This window comes from Neofelis nebulosa, chromosome 1 (genome assembly GCF_028018385.1).
Source record: "Neofelis nebulosa isolate mNeoNeb1 chromosome 1, mNeoNeb1.pri, whole genome shotgun sequence".
NCBI lineage: Eukaryota > Metazoa > Chordata > Mammalia > Carnivora > Felidae > Neofelis > Neofelis nebulosa.
In genome coordinates, this window is record NC_080782.1 from 41715837 (window position 1) to 41736323 (window position 20487).

The 20487-nt window shown below is 38.0% G+C and overlaps 1 protein-coding gene across 9 annotated transcripts in view; it reads left to right on the forward strand.

The window, feature by feature from the left end:
* FBXO38 (F-box protein 38) overlaps positions 1-20487 on the forward strand; it is a 56063-nt gene that overhangs the window by 9924 nt on the left and 25652 nt on the right. For 8 of the 9 annotated variants that reach the window (XM_058719567.1, XM_058719568.1, XM_058719569.1 and 5 more), the window contains 8 exons: positions 3041-3174; positions 5985-6148; positions 6346-6511; positions 9445-9582; positions 10776-10913; positions 13578-13671; positions 15139-15269; positions 18853-19023. In XM_058719567.1, coding sequence (XP_058575550.1) covers positions 3041-3174; positions 5985-6148; positions 6346-6511; positions 9445-9582; positions 10776-10913; positions 13578-13671; positions 15139-15269; positions 18853-19023 — 1136 coding nt within the window. The remainder of the gene's footprint in view (positions 1-3040; positions 3175-5984; positions 6149-6345; positions 6512-9444; positions 9583-10775; positions 10914-13577; positions 13672-15138; positions 15270-18852; positions 19024-20487) is intronic. The other variant, XM_058719573.1, reaches the window with a different exon arrangement.

Sequence of the window (20487 nt, forward strand, 5' to 3'; positions counted from 1 at the left end):
TTGTTTTTTTTTTAATTTTTTAATGTTTATTTATTTTTGAGAGAGACAGAGTGGAAGCAGGGGAGGGGAGGAGCAGAGAGAGAGGGAGACACAGAATGGAAGCAGGCTCCAGGCTCTGAGCTGTCAGCACAGAGCCCGACGCAGGGCTCAAACCCACGAACTGAGATCATGACTTGAGCTGAAGTCGGCTGCTCAACCGACTGAGCCACCCAGGCACCCCGAGAAGTTTTAAAATAATGATAGCAGAACTACTGTAGGGAACCACAGGTACCTTATTTTTCTTTTCTGACATGAATTTGTATTATTCTTTATCTTCCACAGATTGTTGTTGTGTGACACTGTAGTTTTGTCAGTTCACTTCTGTCTGGGAATAGGTAACCCAGAATAACAGAATTTTTATAATGTAACAAAAGGATGCTAAAGTTCATTTGGCAGAAAGATGTCTGAAGTTTTTTCAGAAAAAGAGCCTAACCCTGCCATATGTACATATATAATCTAAAATATACAATAATTGAAGATTTGGTACTAGAGAAATAAATCACAGATAGTTGGGTGATATATATATGTATATACAGTATATATATTGGTATATATATGGATTCAAATATATATTCAGATCTAGTTTATGATAAACTTGGTATTCATATCAGTGAGGAAGAGCTGAGTCGATTCTTCAGTGATGATGTCATAACCCAAAAACAATTGGAGAAAGTAATGAAAGTATGTTCTTCTCTCCCTTATCTGACAACAAATTCTAAAGGCATCAGTGAGTTAAATAATAACATTGTTAAAATCCTGGAAGAAAGCATAGGTAAGATTGTTTCTAGGAATATGTGTTAGATATTTGTTGAATAATGGCAGGGCATATAAAAGAATTGGACCATATTTTAAGTTGAGAATGAATCAGATAACATTTCGCAGTTGGAAAAGACTATTCAAATGGAAGAAATGGAATCAAGTGTCACATCTCTTCTAATACATTTCTTTTCCTGAGGGCAAATATGATGTAATCTTCATGTGATCACTGATCTATTTGTATTTAAAGGGATTGTAATATTTACCTAGGCATATACTTTGGATAACAATCAGTGATTTGAGGCAAAAATTCTTTAGTGTGTAACTTGATTCAGAAAACAAATTGAGTATTTTTCATTGTTTATAAAACGTGGAGTCCTATTGTTTCTGAAAATTATCCTACTTATATCTGAGTTTTGGAGGCTGTAAGTTAGCTGTAATGCGTGTGTGTGTGTGCGCGCGCGCGTGTGTGTGTAAGTGTATAAAATAAGGTTTGATTTTATTCTCTTTAAAGAGTTGAAAATGGAAGCAGGAGAGTCCAGAGGTGGAAAAAAAAATGGAGCAGAGAAATACTCAGCAGACACACTTAGACTTTTTTTTTTTTTAGAATTAGCTTAATATTTAGGAATTAGAGCCAAACCCAACTGTGTTGACATCCCTGCTCTTCCTTCCTCTTTCCTAGCTGTTGACTTTAGGTTAACTTTTGTGAGTTTGTTTTCCCACTTGTAAAATAGCACCTCCTGTACCAGTGGGAGTTCTAGCAGGAAACGGTACATATACTCAGCCTCAGAATTTGAAGCTCATTTAATGAAGGGACGATTGAGAGAGGTTCATAAGGAGTGAAGAGTTCAACTAGGCGACTAGCGATAGCAGAAAGCCTTTGCCTATCATGTACTTTGGCCAAAATCAACTACTAGCCAGAGTGATAGGGAACCCAGCCTAGCAGAGAAAGAAAGAAAAAGGTTGGGGGAGGGCAAATGAAGAACAAGCTACTTTGTAAAGTCGTGAAACAGTGACTACGGTACAGTGTCTGTGACATAATGTGAGCTCAATAAAGGGTAGTTTTTACCTTTTTAAAAATTTTCAATAATTTTTACTTATTGATTTTGAGAGAGAAGGGGGGAAGGGGCAGAGAGAGAATCCCAAGCAGAACCTGCTTGGGGCTCCATTACATGAACCCATTACATGACCTGAGCCGAAACCAAGAGAAGCTAAACTGACTGAGCCTCTGTTTCTACCTTTTTTTTTTTTTTATTAATTAATTAATTTAGAGAGAGAGCAAGCAGGGTAGGGGCAGAGAGAGAGAGAGAGAGAGAGAATTCTAAGCAGGTTCCCCACAGCCAGCATGGAGCCCGATATGGGGCTCAAACCCACGAACCATGAGATCATGACCTGCACTAAAATCAAGAATCGCACACTTAACAAGCTGAGCCACCCAGGCGCCACTTTACTTAAAAAAAAAAAAAAAAAAAAAAAAAAAACATCATCTAGGTGTGCATGGAGAGGTGTTTAGGAAGAGAGAAAGATGAAATTTTTTGATCTTTCAAAATGCATATTGCTATTACTGAAAACAACAAAAGTAGAGGTTAGTTGAAAAGTTTCAGGAAGGAAGAGATAGCAGGGGAAGTTGGAAAAGAGGAAATTGTAGTTGAGATGAGGTGTTCTCATTTAATGCTTATGCAATACTTTTATCAGAGTGTGATCTAAAAGGTAAAAAGATATAGGAAAAAAATGGTATACTGTAAACTTAGTATACATATCGTTGATGGAGAAAATCGTAGAGTTTCTGGGTGGTGTTGAGGGAGCATAGAGGAATTTTTTTAGCCACTACAGGAAATGGATTCTGTAAAAGCTATAAACTTACATTGGCCATGTTCATATTGATTAGTTCTCTCTGATCTTGTTCATGTTCCCTTATCGTGAGGCCTGGAGATGCACTGAAATCTTTTTTCTTCTTCTTCTTTTTTTTTTTTCCTTGAGATTTTCTTGGTTTGTGAAGACTTAAAAGGAGAAAGGCAAGTTTTAGCAAACACCCTTTGGAGGGATCTCTGTACTTTATTTGGATGCTTGAGTATTTGCGGACTCCTCTGTTTTTAGTGAAAAGCTTTAAGTGCATGTTAATCTTAAAACCCTGTAAATATTCCTAAAGTCTTATTTGAGGGGTTGGAGAAGGAAAAAAAGTAACCTGTTGGTGAGAGGAAGTACTTATCCACTTGATAAATATGAGTTTCTTTCTCTCACAAAGGTACCTCCCTCTGCAGGATATCATGTGTATGGAATGTCTTTCCAGGAAGCTAAAAGAAGCAGTGACCCTATATCTGAGAGTGGTGAGGGTTGTGGATCTCTGTGCAGGGCGGTGGTGGGAATACATGCCAAGTGGTAAGTGGATTTAGCCTGTAAGGTACCTTGGAGTCCTACTAGAAACTAATAATATTCCCATCAAACATTACTTGTCTTAAGATAGGTAATCTAAATCACCTCGTAGGTAGGGAGGCAGAATCTTATCTAAATTACTGAGGTTGGTTTGGGTTGATAAAATGTGTTTTGCTTGAGGCTTTACAGTTTTAGTTCCTTAGGGAGCTATATCAACCTGTTCCACAAGTATATGATTGGAGAATACTTATTTAGCTGTTAATTCAATACATGTCTATTATATTAGACAAAATGTCTGTTGTTCTACGATGCAGGTTTTCATAGTTTTTCTATACCCCTTAATGGCATCCTCTGGTAAAACAAATATTAATCAGTTTTTGTAAAGCTGCTCCAGCAGGCCACAGAAATTTGCACTTCTGGAGCTTTCATTTCTTTAGCCCTTGAGACTATGCTAGGTCTTAGAGATTCTCAAGGCATAATTTGCCTTACAGGTGAAGATTTCAGAGTTAGTGGCCTGACCACAAAACAGACCTCAGGTATAGACCAGATAAGAAAGTTGATGACTTTAGTTAAGTAGAGCACATCTGAAAGGGAAGAATTAAAATTAAGGGCCAGTCAAAGCTTCTTTTCAGTTAACACCAATCTATTTATTAGTGCCTTTTAGTTACTGCCATGTAGCAATTTTAAATGTCTTGTTGAACCACATTTTATTAGCATTATCCCAATTCTGATATTTTTGAAGATGTGATGAGGGTGGGGTGGGGGAGCCTTGACAGAAGTGAAGTAGAATAGGGCAGACCGTCTCTGCAATACGGGAATATTATACACTTTGGGGGGCTGTATCCTTTCAAAAAGATCATCAGTCAACTGGTAGCTCTTATCCTTTGGCCAGAGCTAGTTATCAGCATATACCTTTTTGTGAAGAACCTTGCAAAGACCCAAGGCTAGAACTTAGCTCAGTGGGAGGCAAACCACAGTTGTCCTCAAATACTTCAAAGAAACCATTCTGAGGGAAAAGAGCTCATTGTTTTCCAAAGAGTGATCAGTTATAGCAGGAAAGACAAAAAATGAGGGCAGTGTGAAAATGACTGTCATTCCTTATGTTAGATTTGCTTTAACAGAGGTTAGGTCAGCAGGAATTCTGGCGATGGGATTAATGTACTGTATCAGGCGAGATAGCAGAGTCCCATGTGATGCAGTCTTCGCATTAACATCTCTGTCCCTTATCAAATTAGAAGAGAATCTTTGCTGATTTCTTTCAGACTGTGATAAATAACTGTGAGCCCAAAGCTTCCCATTCCTGCAGTGACTGTAAAAGACGATTGAAGCAGACAGTCTGTAGCCTAGAATAAGATCTCTTTAACTTTGCTTACTAATGCCACCCTGGCATTAGTTTAAACCTAGAATTTAAGCCCCAATTTTCTATGTAGTAACGATAACCATGGTTTTTATGGTTTACATATGCGAGTTCTTTGGATTGTCACATGATCTCTGTAAAGGTAGAACGTTACCGATGTTTTAACGAGAGACAATGTGTAGTAAGTATGTGACAAAAGAGGATGGGCATTGGCAGTGGTCACACCTGGTTTTGAATTCTGGCTCTCCCACATGGTAGCTTTTCAATTCTTTCAAGTTCATTTTTTACATTCATAAGTGGGGCATTTACCTTTTTGGGGGGTTGTGAGAGTAGATGAGAGAATATAGAATGGTTAGCACATTGATTGGTTCAGTTAGTGAAGGTTGCTTTGCAAGAGCTGTTATTGTAATCAGACCAAGTGATCCTTGAGGTCTCTTCTTAACTCTTCAGTTTTGTGATTCTAAAGTTAACACAATCATCTGCACCAGCCCTGTGCAAATAGAACAACTCATGTAAGACTTAGTGATTTGGGGCTTCATTTATGTTCTTGAGAATTAATAATTTTAGCTGTCATTAGTGAGCAGACAAGTGACTCTCTGACAACCTCCATTATAGACAAAACATCCCAGATAATGAAGTATCAACTGTCTCCCTACTTACCATACCAAATCCCCTGCAGTGGTGGAAGTAATCTGCCTTACTGTTCCCGTCTGGTGGATGGAACACAGCCTCCCAGATGAATAGCTTTCTGTGAGCTCAGCATCCTTTCAGTTTGGTTCACTTAGATACTCTTAGCTAACTTGCATTTGTCTTGCATTTGTCTTTTTCAGAAACGAAATTTCCATTTTTCAGAATGTCATTTCAATTTCAATTCATTTTCAGTTTTCAGAATGTCATTTTTCCAAAATGTCCAGGGAGTGATAAACACAGGATAGAGTAATTATTAGGAAATGGATAGACCAAGAGAACCTGGTTTGTTGGGATTTAGGTTAGAACTGGGAGCTTCCTCACATCTTACTCATTTTTTAGTTGTGTGGTCTGCAGAGCCTTAGAGGTTCTCTGGACCAGAGAGTACCTTTGGGTTGGGGGGGGGGGGGGCGGTGCTGATCAGGTAGGTGGTCCTTCCTCAGCCACCAGTCCAGTAATAGGTGCAAGTTATCCGGGTTAAAAGTGTGTTGTTCCTAGTCGAAGATTTCTGTGCCTTAAACACCATCAAGGCAGTGATAAAAAGCCTTAGCTCTGTAAGATATTAACTCAGGATAAGTGGGGTTTCTGACACATGTCTTCTGTTGCTTAAGGAATATGTTTTCTGTTTAACCATTTGTTCAGCTGTAGTGTCAGTCTTACAAAATTTTTAAAATGACACCTTTTGTTAACTTTTGATAAAAATTAGAAGTGACTAGTAAATGTTCATGAACAGAAAGGTGAACTTGCCTCTAAATACTTCTGAATTTCTCAGGCTTTACAGATTCCAGTTTTCTCACACTATTGAAGAAGATGCCAGACGTCGAACAGCTATATGGCCTTCACCCTAGATACCTTGAGAGGCGAAGGGTACGGGGGCATGAGGCTTTTAGCATTCCAGGAGTTCTGGAAGCTTTGCAGGCATGCCCAAACTTAGTGGTGAGTGTACCTGGTGACATCAACTGATTGATGAAATAATCTATCAGAGAATGAAAGAACATGTTCCCTCACATCCAGATTTCATCCATAACAAAATTCAAGTCCCATTGCATACTTAGTATATTATGATACAGAAATAGACGCTTTTGATGCTAAATTAATAGCCTTTCTTATGCTTGCTTGGCATTATTTTCTAGGGTGTGGAAACTTCTCATTTGGAGTTGGTAGAATCTATATGGACATATATGCCGCATGTTCATATTTTGGGGAAGTTTCGTAATCGTAATGGAGCGTTTCCAATTCCTCCTGAAAATAAACTGAAAATTCCTATAGGAGCCAAAATTCAAACTTTACATTTAGTTGGTGAGTACATGTCTCTTGGGTCACCTGTGACTCCTTGAAATGTCCTATAATTGAATAGTCACTGAAAGGGACTAATGAGAATTGTAGAAATGGCTCTGTTGATCGATGATGGCCAGAGAAATGCTTGTACACAAATTTATATTTCCCATTAAAGAGCCCTAGGTGGGTCTGGGGAGTGAGAGAAATACTGCCTCACAACCAGTCTATTCCCTTTTTGAAGATGGTTTTGAAGTTTTGAAAGTTGGTAGGTTTTGTTTTTTGTCTTGTTTTATTCAATGAGCCAGAATCCTGCCCTTGTTCCCTGCCCTTTCGGTCCTAGCTCAACCCTTCAGAGATTTCTCCAATACAGTTTCCTGTGATGATGGAAATGTCTTATGTTTGTACTATCCCATGTGCCCCCTATGGCTAGTGAAACAGAAAAATTGAATTTTTATCTTACGTTCATTTGTCAAATAGCTACATGCAGCTACAGGCTCCTTTTTTATACACCTCAGCTCTAGAACAAATTCTCCTATGTTCAACCCAGAGCCAATGGAAAATTCTGCCACTTCTCTTTTTCCCTGAGAAATGGGAAATAGGGTGCTTTTTTTCCAAAGGCACCTTATTTACAGTGATTATAGTGTGCATCCTCCATCCACATAGTTGATGAAATTATATCACAATAATTTCAACGCAATAATAAGGGCAAATGTTTCCCCAAATTTGTTACCTTTGGCTTACATTATGGAAAGGATTTTGGGAGGACTCCTGTTACCTTAGACTTTTAATGTTTATTATTAAATAATTTTTTTAAAAATACACCTATTGAGTATCTGTTCTGCTCTAAGCATTATTCTGAGTATTGGTCATGGTTTAAGAACTAGAAATTTCTGAAACTGGGTGAGGTGGTGCAGGGAGTGCAGCAGGGATGGTAAGAAGTAGGTCTTTTTTTTTTTTAACGTTTACTTATTTTAGAGAGAGAGTGTGTGTGTGCGCGCGCGCAAGCAGGGGAGAGGCAGAGAGAGGGAGACACAGAACCTGAAGCAGGCTCCAGGCTCTGAGCTGTCAGCCCGGAGCCCAGTGTGGGGGCTCGAACTCATGAACTGTGTGATCATGACCTGACCCAAAGTCAGAGGCTTAACCAACTGAGCAACCCAGGCATCCCCACACCCCTCCCCCGTTTTTTAAAAAATTACTATGATTATTATTTTTTTTAACAGAAGTAGGTCTTAAATAGGACTTAGGTGCACAATTATGGCATAAGAAGAAAGCTCTCTAGCAGCCTTTTATTTACAAGATCAAGGAGTGCTTCTGATTAGGCACTTGGATATCTAGTTCGGGATTGGATTTTTAGATACAAAGATTCTGTGATATCTGCAGTTTATAACATAGGCTCTGTAAAGTCAGAAACTGTTTTTATATCTTTATATTTTCCATAATTCCTGTCATTGTTCATTGCAGATATAAGTGGTTGGTAAATTTTGTTGAAATGCATTAATTCATTTGATTAATTCAGCAGTTTGATTAATTCAGCAGTGATGGTGATACAAATGTGTACAGTAAATTAATGCACATTCAGGGGAGGACCCGTAACTGTCCTTTGTTTATAGAATGGATCTGGGGCAAAACGTGGATTGGGCACAGGATATCGCAGTGTTGCCTAGATCTGTCTCACCCTTGCTACTTTGAGATTCCTAATTAGAAATGCCACCATCTTGGTAGGTGCTAAACATACCTTTGTAAATTCTGCATCTTGAGTCTCGGTCTGTACTTCGTTTCCTCTGCCTTTCTTCCTTTGGTCTCATCCCCTATTTTACTTCCTGTCTGCTGCCATACAGTGTATATGCGTAGTTCCAGGCTAAAGGTAACTGCCTTTTGGGGAGGGCCGGATGGCAGGACTAATCCTGATACTGGAGCATCCTGTGGAATTTAGCCTTCGCAGAAACTACCGTTCACGTACTCTTGATTCTGCCTTCTCTAGCAGGGCTTCTAGCAACTTGAGTGCAAAGTCGTATTAAACTAGTTTTGCCAGCTACTGCTTGTTAAATGGTCTCTCACCGTGTCCTCGGATTTCTCTCAAAGACTTGTGTCACTTCCTTAGCTTTTCACGAGCCTGCAGGGTTTAGTTGTTGGGCAGTTTCCTTGATCCACTTCCTTCCATTTAGAACTTACAAGTTACCTGTCTTTCTTCTTTCATGTGTCTTGGCTTTTCCTGCCCCTTTACCTCCCTTTCTTTCAGCCAGGGTCCTTTGCAGGTATGATTCCTAGTATTAAGCCACTTACAGATCAGAAGGATAAAGTACCTTTATCAGTTTGAAATAGTAAAGTAAATGACTGATGGGTTTCTCACTTTCCCAGAGTCATACTGACTGGCTCCTGCCACACAGTTCCAAGTCCTTAAGGTTCATTCATTGGTAGAAACAACTTTAATGTCTGTCTCTGGATATCATCCAGAAACCACAATATTTGAAGCCAGCTAGCCTGCCTGTGTCCTGAGACATTTAGTTTTCTCACTGGCGGGATGGTGGGCGTTGACATCAAAGAATACTGTTGTGTATTCCTTCCACACAATTTTGTTTTCAGTAACTTATTTGCATTTTACTTTTCTTGGGTATGTGAGTCCCAGAAGAGTTATAGACTTATGAGAAAGATTCATGTGTATAAAATGTGGAAATACTTTTAAAATCTCATCTTCCCATTTGCCTTTTCTAAAGAAATAACAAAGTAGAACAAAGTAGTACACTTACGGTTTGCTTAAATTGTTCTTTACGAGCCTGTTTTAAATAAGCCAAACTTGATAGAATTTAATTAGGTAGTTTGTTTTGTTAAAAATATCCATGAAGGATAAATTGTCAACTTGAAAAGCAGAACCTTACACTTTTACACAGGCAGAATACAAACAGAATACAGTTTTTTAGTGATTTTTTTTTTTTTTTTTTGGTATATGTTTTTAGGGGTGAATGTTCCTGAAATTCCTTGTATCCCGATGCTAAGGCACCTTTATATGAAATGGGTAAGACTCACCAAACCACAGCCGTTCAAAGACTTTCTTTGCATCAGTTTACGAACTTTCGTCATGAGGAACTGTGCAGGTAATGGTACATGGTTGTGGTGGAATTAATTGTGCATATGCTATTCCGGAAATACCCTAAAGGAAACCCATAGCCACATTTGTAAATGGAATTATACTATGCTATTACTGTTTATGTTTTATAATTTACTTACCTCGTGAAAATAAATGTACTTTTTGTTTTAAAGTCCGTAGACGTGATTTGTGTTTTACCTTAGCAAAAAAAAAAAAAAAAAAAGGCAGCACAGGGTCTCTACATATTTTTATAGGCTCTTTTTACTTTCGGTAGGATTGTTTAATAGATCTCCGTCTGATTTCTTTGTTTCTTGTCTCCTAACTATCCTGCTTGTAAATAGTACTGTGACTTAATCTCCTGTAAAGCAAAAAGCACTGCTTTTCTGTTCAGAAACCTTCAGTGACTCTGTTGCCCTACATTATCAAGTGGGAAGTATTTGCTTTAAAGTGCTAACCAGGGCCTCTCTTGTTATCTTTATTTTTGACTCTTTTCCAAGATGTACCTTCTTTTATTTTCAGACCTGCCTGTTCCCTGTCCCCTATGCAACCATACCAGCCTTCACCTCAGTGTCTTCCTTTACACTGTGTTATGTTTCCTTGTCCTGAGGGAGACACTTCCTTCCACCTGCGTACGTCCTTCGAGTTCTGCCTTTTCTCATACACCTGCATTTTCTTCTTATTTTTTCTTTTTCATATAGTATAACAGATCCTGTTTTTGTAGTTGATATGTTACACCTTTTTATCCTTATAATTAGTCATGTTGGTTTCATCTCCATGTCATTTACAAGCTCTTTGATAGATTGGACTGTATCTTGTGATCTTCCATAACATCTAATACAATACTGGTCACCTAGAGAGGTATTTATGATCAGCTATTTACTTGAGTGAAGGATCAAATTTTCAACTTGGCTTTCTCTCCTTAGTTATTTTGAGTTCAAAACTATTGAGACTTCAGGGGATTTACAAAAAATACTAAGTGTCTCTCCAGTGTTACTGAGAAATCCTTATGCTGAATAAATATATGGTTAACAGGCTAATACGTACTTTCATTTTTAATAAGTATAAGTTACAGAGGGTCAACTACTTGGCTGTCAGTTTCACACATAGAATTCATAAGTTAATTCATTTCAGCTGCTGGTTTGAAAATTTATTTTTAAGGCAATTTACATCATTCCACTGAAGTTTTTTTCCCCCCACCAGGACCCACAAACTCCTTGAAGTATGTCCCCTTAGTAACAGGCTTAGCCTCTGCCCGAAACTTGGAACATTTGGAAATGGTTCGAGTTCCTTTCCTTGGAGGTCTTATCCAACACGTAGTTGAAGACAGTTGGAGATCAGGTACTCATTTTACTTTAGTTACTGAATACTTTTTAAATCCATTTAAAAAATTATTATGCTTTTATAGCTTCACTTGTGAGTCATTTTGAAAGAAAATGCTTGTTAGTAATTGCCCTTTCTGTCTGGTGTGTAATGGAGAATAACCATGAGCATGGGATAGCAGTCTTTTTTTTTTTTTTTTTTTTATGCTGTGTTCAACCATCTCAGGATAAATAGTACAGTGGTAAGGCATGTTTTCTGGCTTGTTAATACTTACTAGTTAATCATACATCTATTGTATTTGGAATTTTTCTGAGAGATACTTACAGGGATTTCAAGTGTCCATTGGTGATAAGAGACGATTTTTGACTTGTATACCTTGGGTCTACAAAAGGACTCAGTCATTAGTAATGATAGTGTCTGACATTTGTCTATTACTTGATGGTATATAAAATGCTTTCATTCATGTTGGGGCTTTTGGGTGGTTCAGTCAGTTGGGCGTCCGACTCTTGATTTCAGCTCAGGTCATGATCTCATGGTTTGTGGGATTGAGCCCCATGTTGGGCTCTGTGCTGGCAGTGCAGAGAGCCTGCTTGGGATTCTCATTCTCCCTCTCTCTGTCCCTCCCTCCCTCTCTGTCTCAAAATAAATAAATAAACTTTAAAAAAAATAAAAGGGTTTCATGTGTATCACTTGGATATTGGATCTGTTCATCAGATGATGGCTTCGAAAAGAAAAATATATTTTACTCTCTAGGTCCTTTCATGGTTTTTGAAATAATGATACGTGACGGAATGTGCTCCACGTTAAACATCTCACTGCACTAAAAATAGTAAGAAATTCAGCTAGTTAGGTAATTAATAGTTGAGAACTAAAAATCTAACTTTGTATATTCGAAATACAAGTGGAAAATTATTAAGTACCATTGGTAACAATTGACATTCTTAATACTGTTAAAATATGAGTAAGCACTACATTTTTAGGCATTTTGTCAGTCTAGTCTGACGTAAGTAGACTTCATTACATTGTGTAAAGGGGATGGAGCAGGCCCCCTCGAGATTAACAGCATTATTTTTACTGCATGCCTGTAGCTAGCAGGAAAAAGTCAGGGGTAAGGAGACCACAGTGAAACCATTTATCAGAAGACCTAGAGGGAGATGCCAAAAGTTAAGAGTTTGTATCCACATCCTGAGAGAGAAACAGACTTTTCTCTGCTAATGGGGGTTTAAGAATGATTCTACCTTATATTTTACTTAAGGAGTCAGCATACCTCACGCAAAAGTTAATTCCAGATGACTCCTAGATCCAAATGTGAAAAACAAAAAGTTTGTAAAAGAAAACGTAGGAGAATATCTTTTTGACCTTAGGTAGACAAAGATTTATTATTAAACAGGATACCAAAAAGCACTTAACCATGAAGAAAAAATTGATAAACTGTACTATATTAAAATTAAGATTTTTTCCATTCATCAAAGGCACGATTAAGAGAGTGAAAAGCCAGGCTACCAAGTGGGAGAATCTATTGGCGATACAGATACCAGATAGAGGACTTGTATCTAGAATATATGAAGTACTCTTAAGATGAATGAGAAAAAGGCAGAAAATGGGGATACAACTTGAATAGAAAAAACTTCACAAAAGGGGATAACCAAATGGGCAATAAACATGAAAAAATAATAAACGTCATTAATCTATTAGGGAAATGCAAAAAATAAAATTACAGTGTGATACACAAACACTAAAATGACTATGCCTAAGCATGACTGACATGAAAAAGACAATAGTGTTCCATACACTGCTGGTGAGTATAAACTGATATAATCACTGGAAATACTGTTTGATAATATCTACTAAAGTTGATTATATGCATATCAACAGTTGCATTCCTGGTGTCAAATACAACAGAAGTGCATACATACGATTTTCAGGAGACATACCCAAAATTGTTCACAGTAACACTGTTCATAATAGCCTCCAAATGAGAACCACCCAGATGCCTATCAGCAACAGCATGGATGATTAAAATGTGACATCTTCGTGCAAAAGAATATTACACAGCAATGTGAATGAATAAACTACCGCTATATGCAACAATCTGGATGAATCTCATAAGCAAAATGTTTAGTAAAAAACCAAATACAGAAGTACATACTGTATGGCTTTAATTCATAAAAGTTGAAAGTCAATCTTGAGAAAATTCATTGAGCTGTATACATTAATAATTTGTGTGCTTTTTTTGCTCTATATTTGCAAGTTTCAAAAACATGGAAAAAAAAACCCCAGTTGACATTAAGGAAGTGCTTGCTGGTCTTGTTCTGTATGTTCTATTGGAGGTTCAAACCTTGGCTAGAAAATGTCAGGATCCCTTTTTTAATGGTTTCCTTATGAACTTCTGGTTTTCTGAAAATCCTTTCTCAAACGCCTCAGTAATTTGGAGTAATTTTTTGATGCTGTCAGAGTGTCTTTTCAGAAGGACAGTATCTATCCATTTTCATCTCTTTCTGGGAAATGACTAGTAGCCATAATTCATATTGAGATATTAATATGAATGGAAAGACAAGCTTAGATTTACTTTTAACCAAAGAGTTATCATCTGAAGTGTGTAAAAAAGTGTGTATAAATACTTTACTAAAAGTGCTGTGGTCAAACAAAATACTGTTTTTGTTCATTTTCTCCCTTAACTAGGTGGTTTTAGAAATTTGCACACTATTGTTTTGGGAGCTTGCAAAAACGCTCTTGAAGTAGATCTTGGTTACCTCATCATCACTGCTGCTCGTAGGTATGTTTCCTCTTCACATTGCCTTTTGTCTTAGAATTACGTTTTTTCCGGTTTTCCAAAAATTGGGGGAGTGTGTGTATGAAGTTTGATCATGCCTTGTCCTGATTTAAAATACAAAGGAGTTGTTTACGTTAGCATCAGGGTGTCACTTATTGGTAATCTTGTGTTATATATAACTGCTGACCAGTCGAGCTGCACTCCAGATCCAGCTAACTCTGAAAGGGTGTGGTCTCACCTCAGAAGAGCAGTCAACATTCTGGAAGTGCCTGAGAGTCCAACAGAAGTCAGCATTGATGCACTGGTTTCTGCAGCTCTCTTGGGAACCATGTATTTCAACGTATATGATTTTGGAATGATTTCAGTTAGTTGGTGACAGTATTTGCTATTTAGAAATCAGTATTTTAAATCAGCTTTTTAAGAGTCCCGAACTTGTAACACTTTTATATTTTTAACATATCTTTCTTTGTATCGGTTTATGCCACATTTAACTGTTTCCTACAGATCAAAAGTCTACCTCTACTTTTGTTTTATTTAAATTGAGGTAACCACTTTTTAAATTTATTCAAAAACAAAACTCTTGCTCTCTATCAATAGTATATTAAGAATATAAATAAAAATGGTTTCTAACTTTAAGTAAGTAGGTTTTGTTACCCAATATAGAACTATAATCTTTGTTAAAATGGTACTTTAACAGCTAGCATAAAAAAGATGTGAAAGAAATAACACCAGATGCAGATTCTGACTTTTAACTTAACCAGGGTTAAGAAAGCACCTTGAGGGGCATCTGGGTGGCTCAGTCAGTTAAGTGTCTGACTTATTGTTAAGTGTCTGATTTATTATTCATGGGTTTGAGCCCCATGTCGAGCTCTGTGCTGACAGCTCAGAGCCTGGAGCCTGCTTCGGATTCTGTGTCTCCCGCTCTCTCTGCCCCTCCCCCACTGGTGCTCTGTCTGAAAAATAAACATTAAAGAGAATTTTTTTTTTAAAAGAAAAAGAAAGCACCTTGAAAGGATATAAGATTCTTACTGTATAATTCATTGTTAATTAATGTAACTTCAGTGTACTGCCTAAGATGTGCCCACACTTTGCAAAATGCTCCTTTGAAGGAAACATCTCAGCGTGCCTGGGTGGCTTAGTCGGTTTTGCGTCTCACTTTTGATTTCGGCTCAGGTCACGATCTCGTGGTTCATGACATCAAGCCCCACTAACAGTGTGGAGCCTTCTTGGGATTCTCTCTCTCTCTCTCTCTCTCTCTCTCTCTCTCTCTCTCTCTCTCTTTCTCTCTCTCAAAATAAATTTTAAAAACTTAAAAAACAAAACATCCCTAATGTTTTTTAGTAGAGGAGGAGGAAGTTGTTTGCCTTTGGCACTCCAATAAGATGAACTTCTTTCAGAGGCTTATGTTAGGAAGACCCTTTGATTCTGATGGTTTTTGTTTTACTCTGATATTTATCTCTTTGTTCATAGGTTACATGAAGTTCGGATCCAGCCTTCCCTAACCAAAGATGGCGTCTTTTCTGCCCTAAAGATGGCAGAGTTGGAGTTCCCCCAGTTTGAAACACTTCATCTGGGATATGTAGATGAGTTTTTGCTGCAGAGTAAGACTTAATCAACTGTTTTTATTCTCTGGAATTGCTGTAGAGAACTTACTTGACAAACTGAAACCTGAATTGAGATATGCCATATTTTCTTGAATATTAGCTTAAAATCTTAGGTGCTCTCTCTTCTTGAAAAAGAAACTTGTAATTTCAACTTGAAGTGTCAGTGATTTTTTTTCCCATATTGCTTCTGATTTAGCATATTATGGAAAATATATGATTAACAGTATACAAAAAAAAAAAAAAAGTCCTTACCTACATTTGATATTGTCTCCATTTTACTGCCCAAGTTTCTTTCCCATTCTGCTTCATTTTTTTCACAGAACATCATCCTTGGTTCCATTTGTTGAATTTGATCTGCCACACTTCTTGAAGCTTTTGATGGTCCTCTCAGATGAGGTTCCATTCCCTGTCCATGCTCTTCATTTCCATAATAAGCCCGCTGGGGGTTCTGGATTTCCCAGATAGTGTGAGCACGTAATGGTCAGTATTCATTTGATGATGCTCGCTGTTGGAAGGCTTGTTCACAGCATTTTCTGGAATGTATTTACAACTGGGAACTCATTCAGTTGGGTTTGAATGCATGTCAATTCATTATTCAAGCTTTTCTCCCCATGACATTAATCAGACATGCAAGATCATTTCTACCACCAGCATGTTTTGATTTTTGCAAGAATTAGTTTCTTCCCCATGTAATTTATAACAAGTCTTTTTACTCACTATCATACTAGATGGCATTTTTTTCCTCAGGCTCTAATTTGCGTTGTAGAAGAACATAAGAAGGCTCAGTTCCTCTAGTCAGGACAATCTAGGTCAAACAGATGTCACAGTAATGTTTTGTTCACTTTTTCCTTGTGGCGGTGCTCATTATTACATATGAAGGATTGAGAAAGCAAATCCTTATCTTCTTGCCAATTTAACGTGGGAATCCTTTTTAATGTGTATAACTTTGAAAAAGATTGGCTTTTCACCAACACAGCTTTAAAATGCTAAATTCATATAAAGTGAATGTATTTGATCTCAGACTTTTCTAGTTTTGATTGAGGTTGGTTCCATTCTGTGTGTTGTTTCTACAATATCTTATGTGTGACCCAACACAATTTTTAACTTGGTAATTGGTGTTCTTTCTATAATTGTATTTATTCCTCTTTTCCAAAGCTCAAAACTTGACAAATTTTCTATCTTCAAGATGGCCAAATTTAGGTCCACTGAAAGATAGTCTTGAAGAGCTGTCTTTATTATTTTTTTTTAAGTTTATTTTTATTTATTTTGAGGGAAAGAGAGCAAGCAGGGGAGGGGCAGAGGGAAAGGGAGAGAGAATCCCAAGCCGACTCTGCGCTGTCAGCGCAGAGCCTGATGCAGGGCTCGAACTCACAAACTGTGAGAGTTTAACCAACTGAGCCACCCAGGTGCCCCCAAGAATTGTCTTTATAACCAGCTGTTTCCCTGTAGGTATCTCTTTCCCCTTAATGCACCTTCAGTAGAAAAACACTTTACCTTTTGACTACTACTGTGCTTTGCAGTATAACTTGTTTCATAGTCTCTTTGATAGAAGTCTCGTCTTGACCTTTCATAAGCAATTCTTGTCTTCATATTTGCTGCAGTTCACCCATTTCTCCATATACATACTTGCCTCCGTTCCTCCAGAGACAGCCTAGGATTCTCTGTCTCACGGTGATGACAGGTGCCTCTAACAGACTGTCTAGGAAGGAATGTATACTTCATCCCTTAAACTCACTCTTCCAGTGATTTAGATTTTGAAGCATCTTTCCAGAAGGTGGAGGTGGCATCACCTCTAGTAAAACGTGTATCATTGTTTTGTTGCAAAGACTTGGCAAAACTTAAATGGAAACAGCACCTTTGTGCCCCATACATGTATGGCAGAAATGACAGTGCCAGGTTGGGGATATGGATATGCTGAAAAGCAGATGCTATGTGTTAAGAATATAAGAAAAATCACCTAAAACTCTTTAAAAACCAGAGCAGTATAGAGTAGTCTTTGGTGCTGGGGCTTTGGAGAGCGGGGGAGAGACCTGCCTCATAACTGATGGGACCCTTGGGCAGGTTACTTCTTAAGTTCATGTTTTCCCATTTGTTACAGTGGAGGTAAGACCACTTCCCACTTTTCCCTCAGGTGGTTTGGAGGAGTCAGTAATAAAACCAGTTTTATCGTTACAGTCTCTGACATTTAGAAAGCATTTAGTGAATGGTAGCTTTTACTTTTAGCTGACCTGTGGGCTAAAGAAAAAGGAAACAAAAATGAGTTCTAGGTGATATCATCAGGGTGTTTGAGGGAGTATGATAATCCGGAGACCCTAAGTGCCAGAAGAAGGAGGTGGCCTCCAAGGAGTGAACATCAGGTGGGTTTATCATGTTAGCTTGCAGCATTTATGCAGACAGGGAACAGAGCCAGTTCAAGATTTACCCAGTCATTAGAGAGAAGACAAGTTTCAAATCCAAAGGACAAGAAAACAGCCTGCTGTTTTTATAAGCAGGCTGAAGAAAATTGCTCACTCAAACTGTAAAGGATGGCTTAAGGTAAACTCTGCAAGAAATGCCAGAAAATACCAAAAACAGGGACTATAGGAGAGCGGCCGTGACCTGTGTGGAGAGTAAAATTGGTAGAGCTTGGAGTAAATAGTTGTAAATGTGTTCTGGGCTAAAGGTGTCAGTCCCTGCCATATGCGGGGCAGCTTCATCAGAGCAACAGTTTTGTTTGTGTTTTGTGTCAGATGGCAGTAAGGACTGTGAGAGACATTGATGAGAGTGCCTGCATCCCAGCACTACGCTGGACACAGAAATTATAGCTGTGAACTAGTCACACTCCCTTTTTCCTTCAAATTGCTTATAGTCAAGTGGACCGTCTTAGAGAGTAGGGGCAGGCAGCTAGGGGAAATGAGGACAAAAGGCGAATAATGAGGTAGGCTTTCCAGTGCCGTCTAGTCTAGTAGGAGGATCGTCTTTTACTAATCCCTACCTCCCCGGCCCTCAGTCTGTGCCTATGACAGGAGGCACTAAAGCCCAGTGGGAGAGGGAGTGGGTGTATTTGAGTTAGAAGTCCACTTTCTGGGGATGGGCACCTCTTTACTAAGCAATACCACAGGGGCTAAGAATGAGTCTGATTTCCCAGTTTACTTTTTTCTATGTGGCCATACCTGACTCCAAAAACACGATCCTGTTACTGTGAAAGAGAATTACGTATTAAAGATCTTATTTTTCTTTTCAAAAGGTAAAACTAAAACTTCCCTGTAAGTGTGAACTAATACAATATGTTGTTTTACTTTTAAGAATTTTTGCTTTTTTTCCTTTCCTGAACAATTGAAAATAATATGTTTCTACTAGCTATCCCTTGGCTTTTAATATAAATTTTTATTTTGCAATATAAATGGTATTTGCACAGACTACCTAACCTAAAATTGTACTCAAACCTGAACACATGGTGGATAGATGACCCAGAATGGTCATGGAGAGTGATATACTAGATGTTAAAATAAAGAATTGGCAACGTTCCATGACATTTAAGAATTTCTCTCTCTGTCTCTCTCCTTTTTTTTTTTTTTTTTTTTTTAATTTCTCTTTCTAGGTAGAATGGCAAATGCAGATCTGGTAAAGTATGGTTTGGCCGATGTGGTAGAAAATCCTGGTATCATCACCGATATAGGGATGAAGGCAGTCAATGAAGTTTTTTCCTGTATCAAATACCTGGCAATTTATAATTGCCCCCATCTACATAACCCATACAATTGGATCTCAGGTACTGTAGGCTTAACTAAGGCTATGTCTGACTGGTATCGAAAGTAATATGTTTTTCTTTTTTTCTCTGTGTGGTTACGAATTGCATTCCTATTGTAAAAATGTAGATATTTTGTATGGATCGTTCGTACAAGTTCTGGGAACCTTTGATAATGAACTTGGAATTCTGTCCGTGCTTCTTCGAACTCTGAAATTCTCTGCCTAGAAATTGGCACTGTCTAGGTTATGGATTCAACTTCCCTGAATTTTATATATATTTCATTCAGTCAGGGACATAAAATTAATGTTAGCAGTTTTGCCTGGGATATTTGTTTTCTCTGAATTACCTTCAAATGGCACATCATCTGAAAGGACAAAGTGGGTATGTATTTAAAAAAAAAAACAAAACAAAACTTTAATTAGGTGACATGTTTAACATTAACTTGTATTGAACTGTTCAGTTGCCTTAAAATCCTTGGCTATTTCAGCTTTCCTCTCCCCACCTGATCCCTTATGTGTACAAGTGTGACTTTTGTGATTGATATGTTTCCTTATTTGGGGGGGTTCATTTTCCTCCCTGAGTTTCTTTAAGGCCCTTCTTGAATACCTAAATTCACAAACCTTTAAGTGAATTCAGAGCTAGAGAACTTTCGTTGTGACATCATCTTTCACCAAACCAGGCCCCCTCACTGCCACCCGCAGAACAGCTCCTCTACTGTCTGCGCTGCCTCACAGGGGTACTGCGGCCCCTTGCAGGGCCGTCTCCAGCCTATCTTCTTCGGGCTCTGGGGCATCTGCTGAGATGACTCATTAGAATGGCCATGTCTCCCCTGCTGGAAGTGAAATCCTGTCCCTGGCCCAGCTGCACCAAAAAGTTATTGGGAAATACAAACTAGGTTGTAGCAAGCATAGATCACTTTTAAAAAATAACATTTATTGGATTTTTGGTTTGTTTGTTTTCTTAAATACAGAAGAGTATAAAGAAGAAAACAAAAAATGGCCTATAATCCCATCACTCAGAACTCCTGTTAACACTTAAAAACTAAAAGTAATACATGCACTTGATAAACAATACCAAACAGTACAGAAAGGTACAAAATGAAAAGTCTCCTCTTCTCAAAGGTAACCACCATCAACGGTTTCTTATATATTCTTCTGGACAGATTATTTTGTGCATATTGCAGCCTATACATGTATTGCATTTCAAAATGATTTATATATACAAAAGGACCTTACTATGTGTATCCTGTCCTGTAGCTTGTTTTTCACACTCGGAATATCTGGGAGAGCTTTCCATAGCAATACTCAGTTCTCCTTCATTCTTTTAAAAGAGCTGCATAATGTTGTATTAAATGAATGCACCAACATCTCTTTAACTAGTGTCCTATTGTTGAAGAGGCCTGTAGGTTGTTGAATGGATCACATTTTAAATCAAGGCTGACTTGGTTTCCAGTTAATGGTTCCCAAGCCATGTAGTTCTCACAGT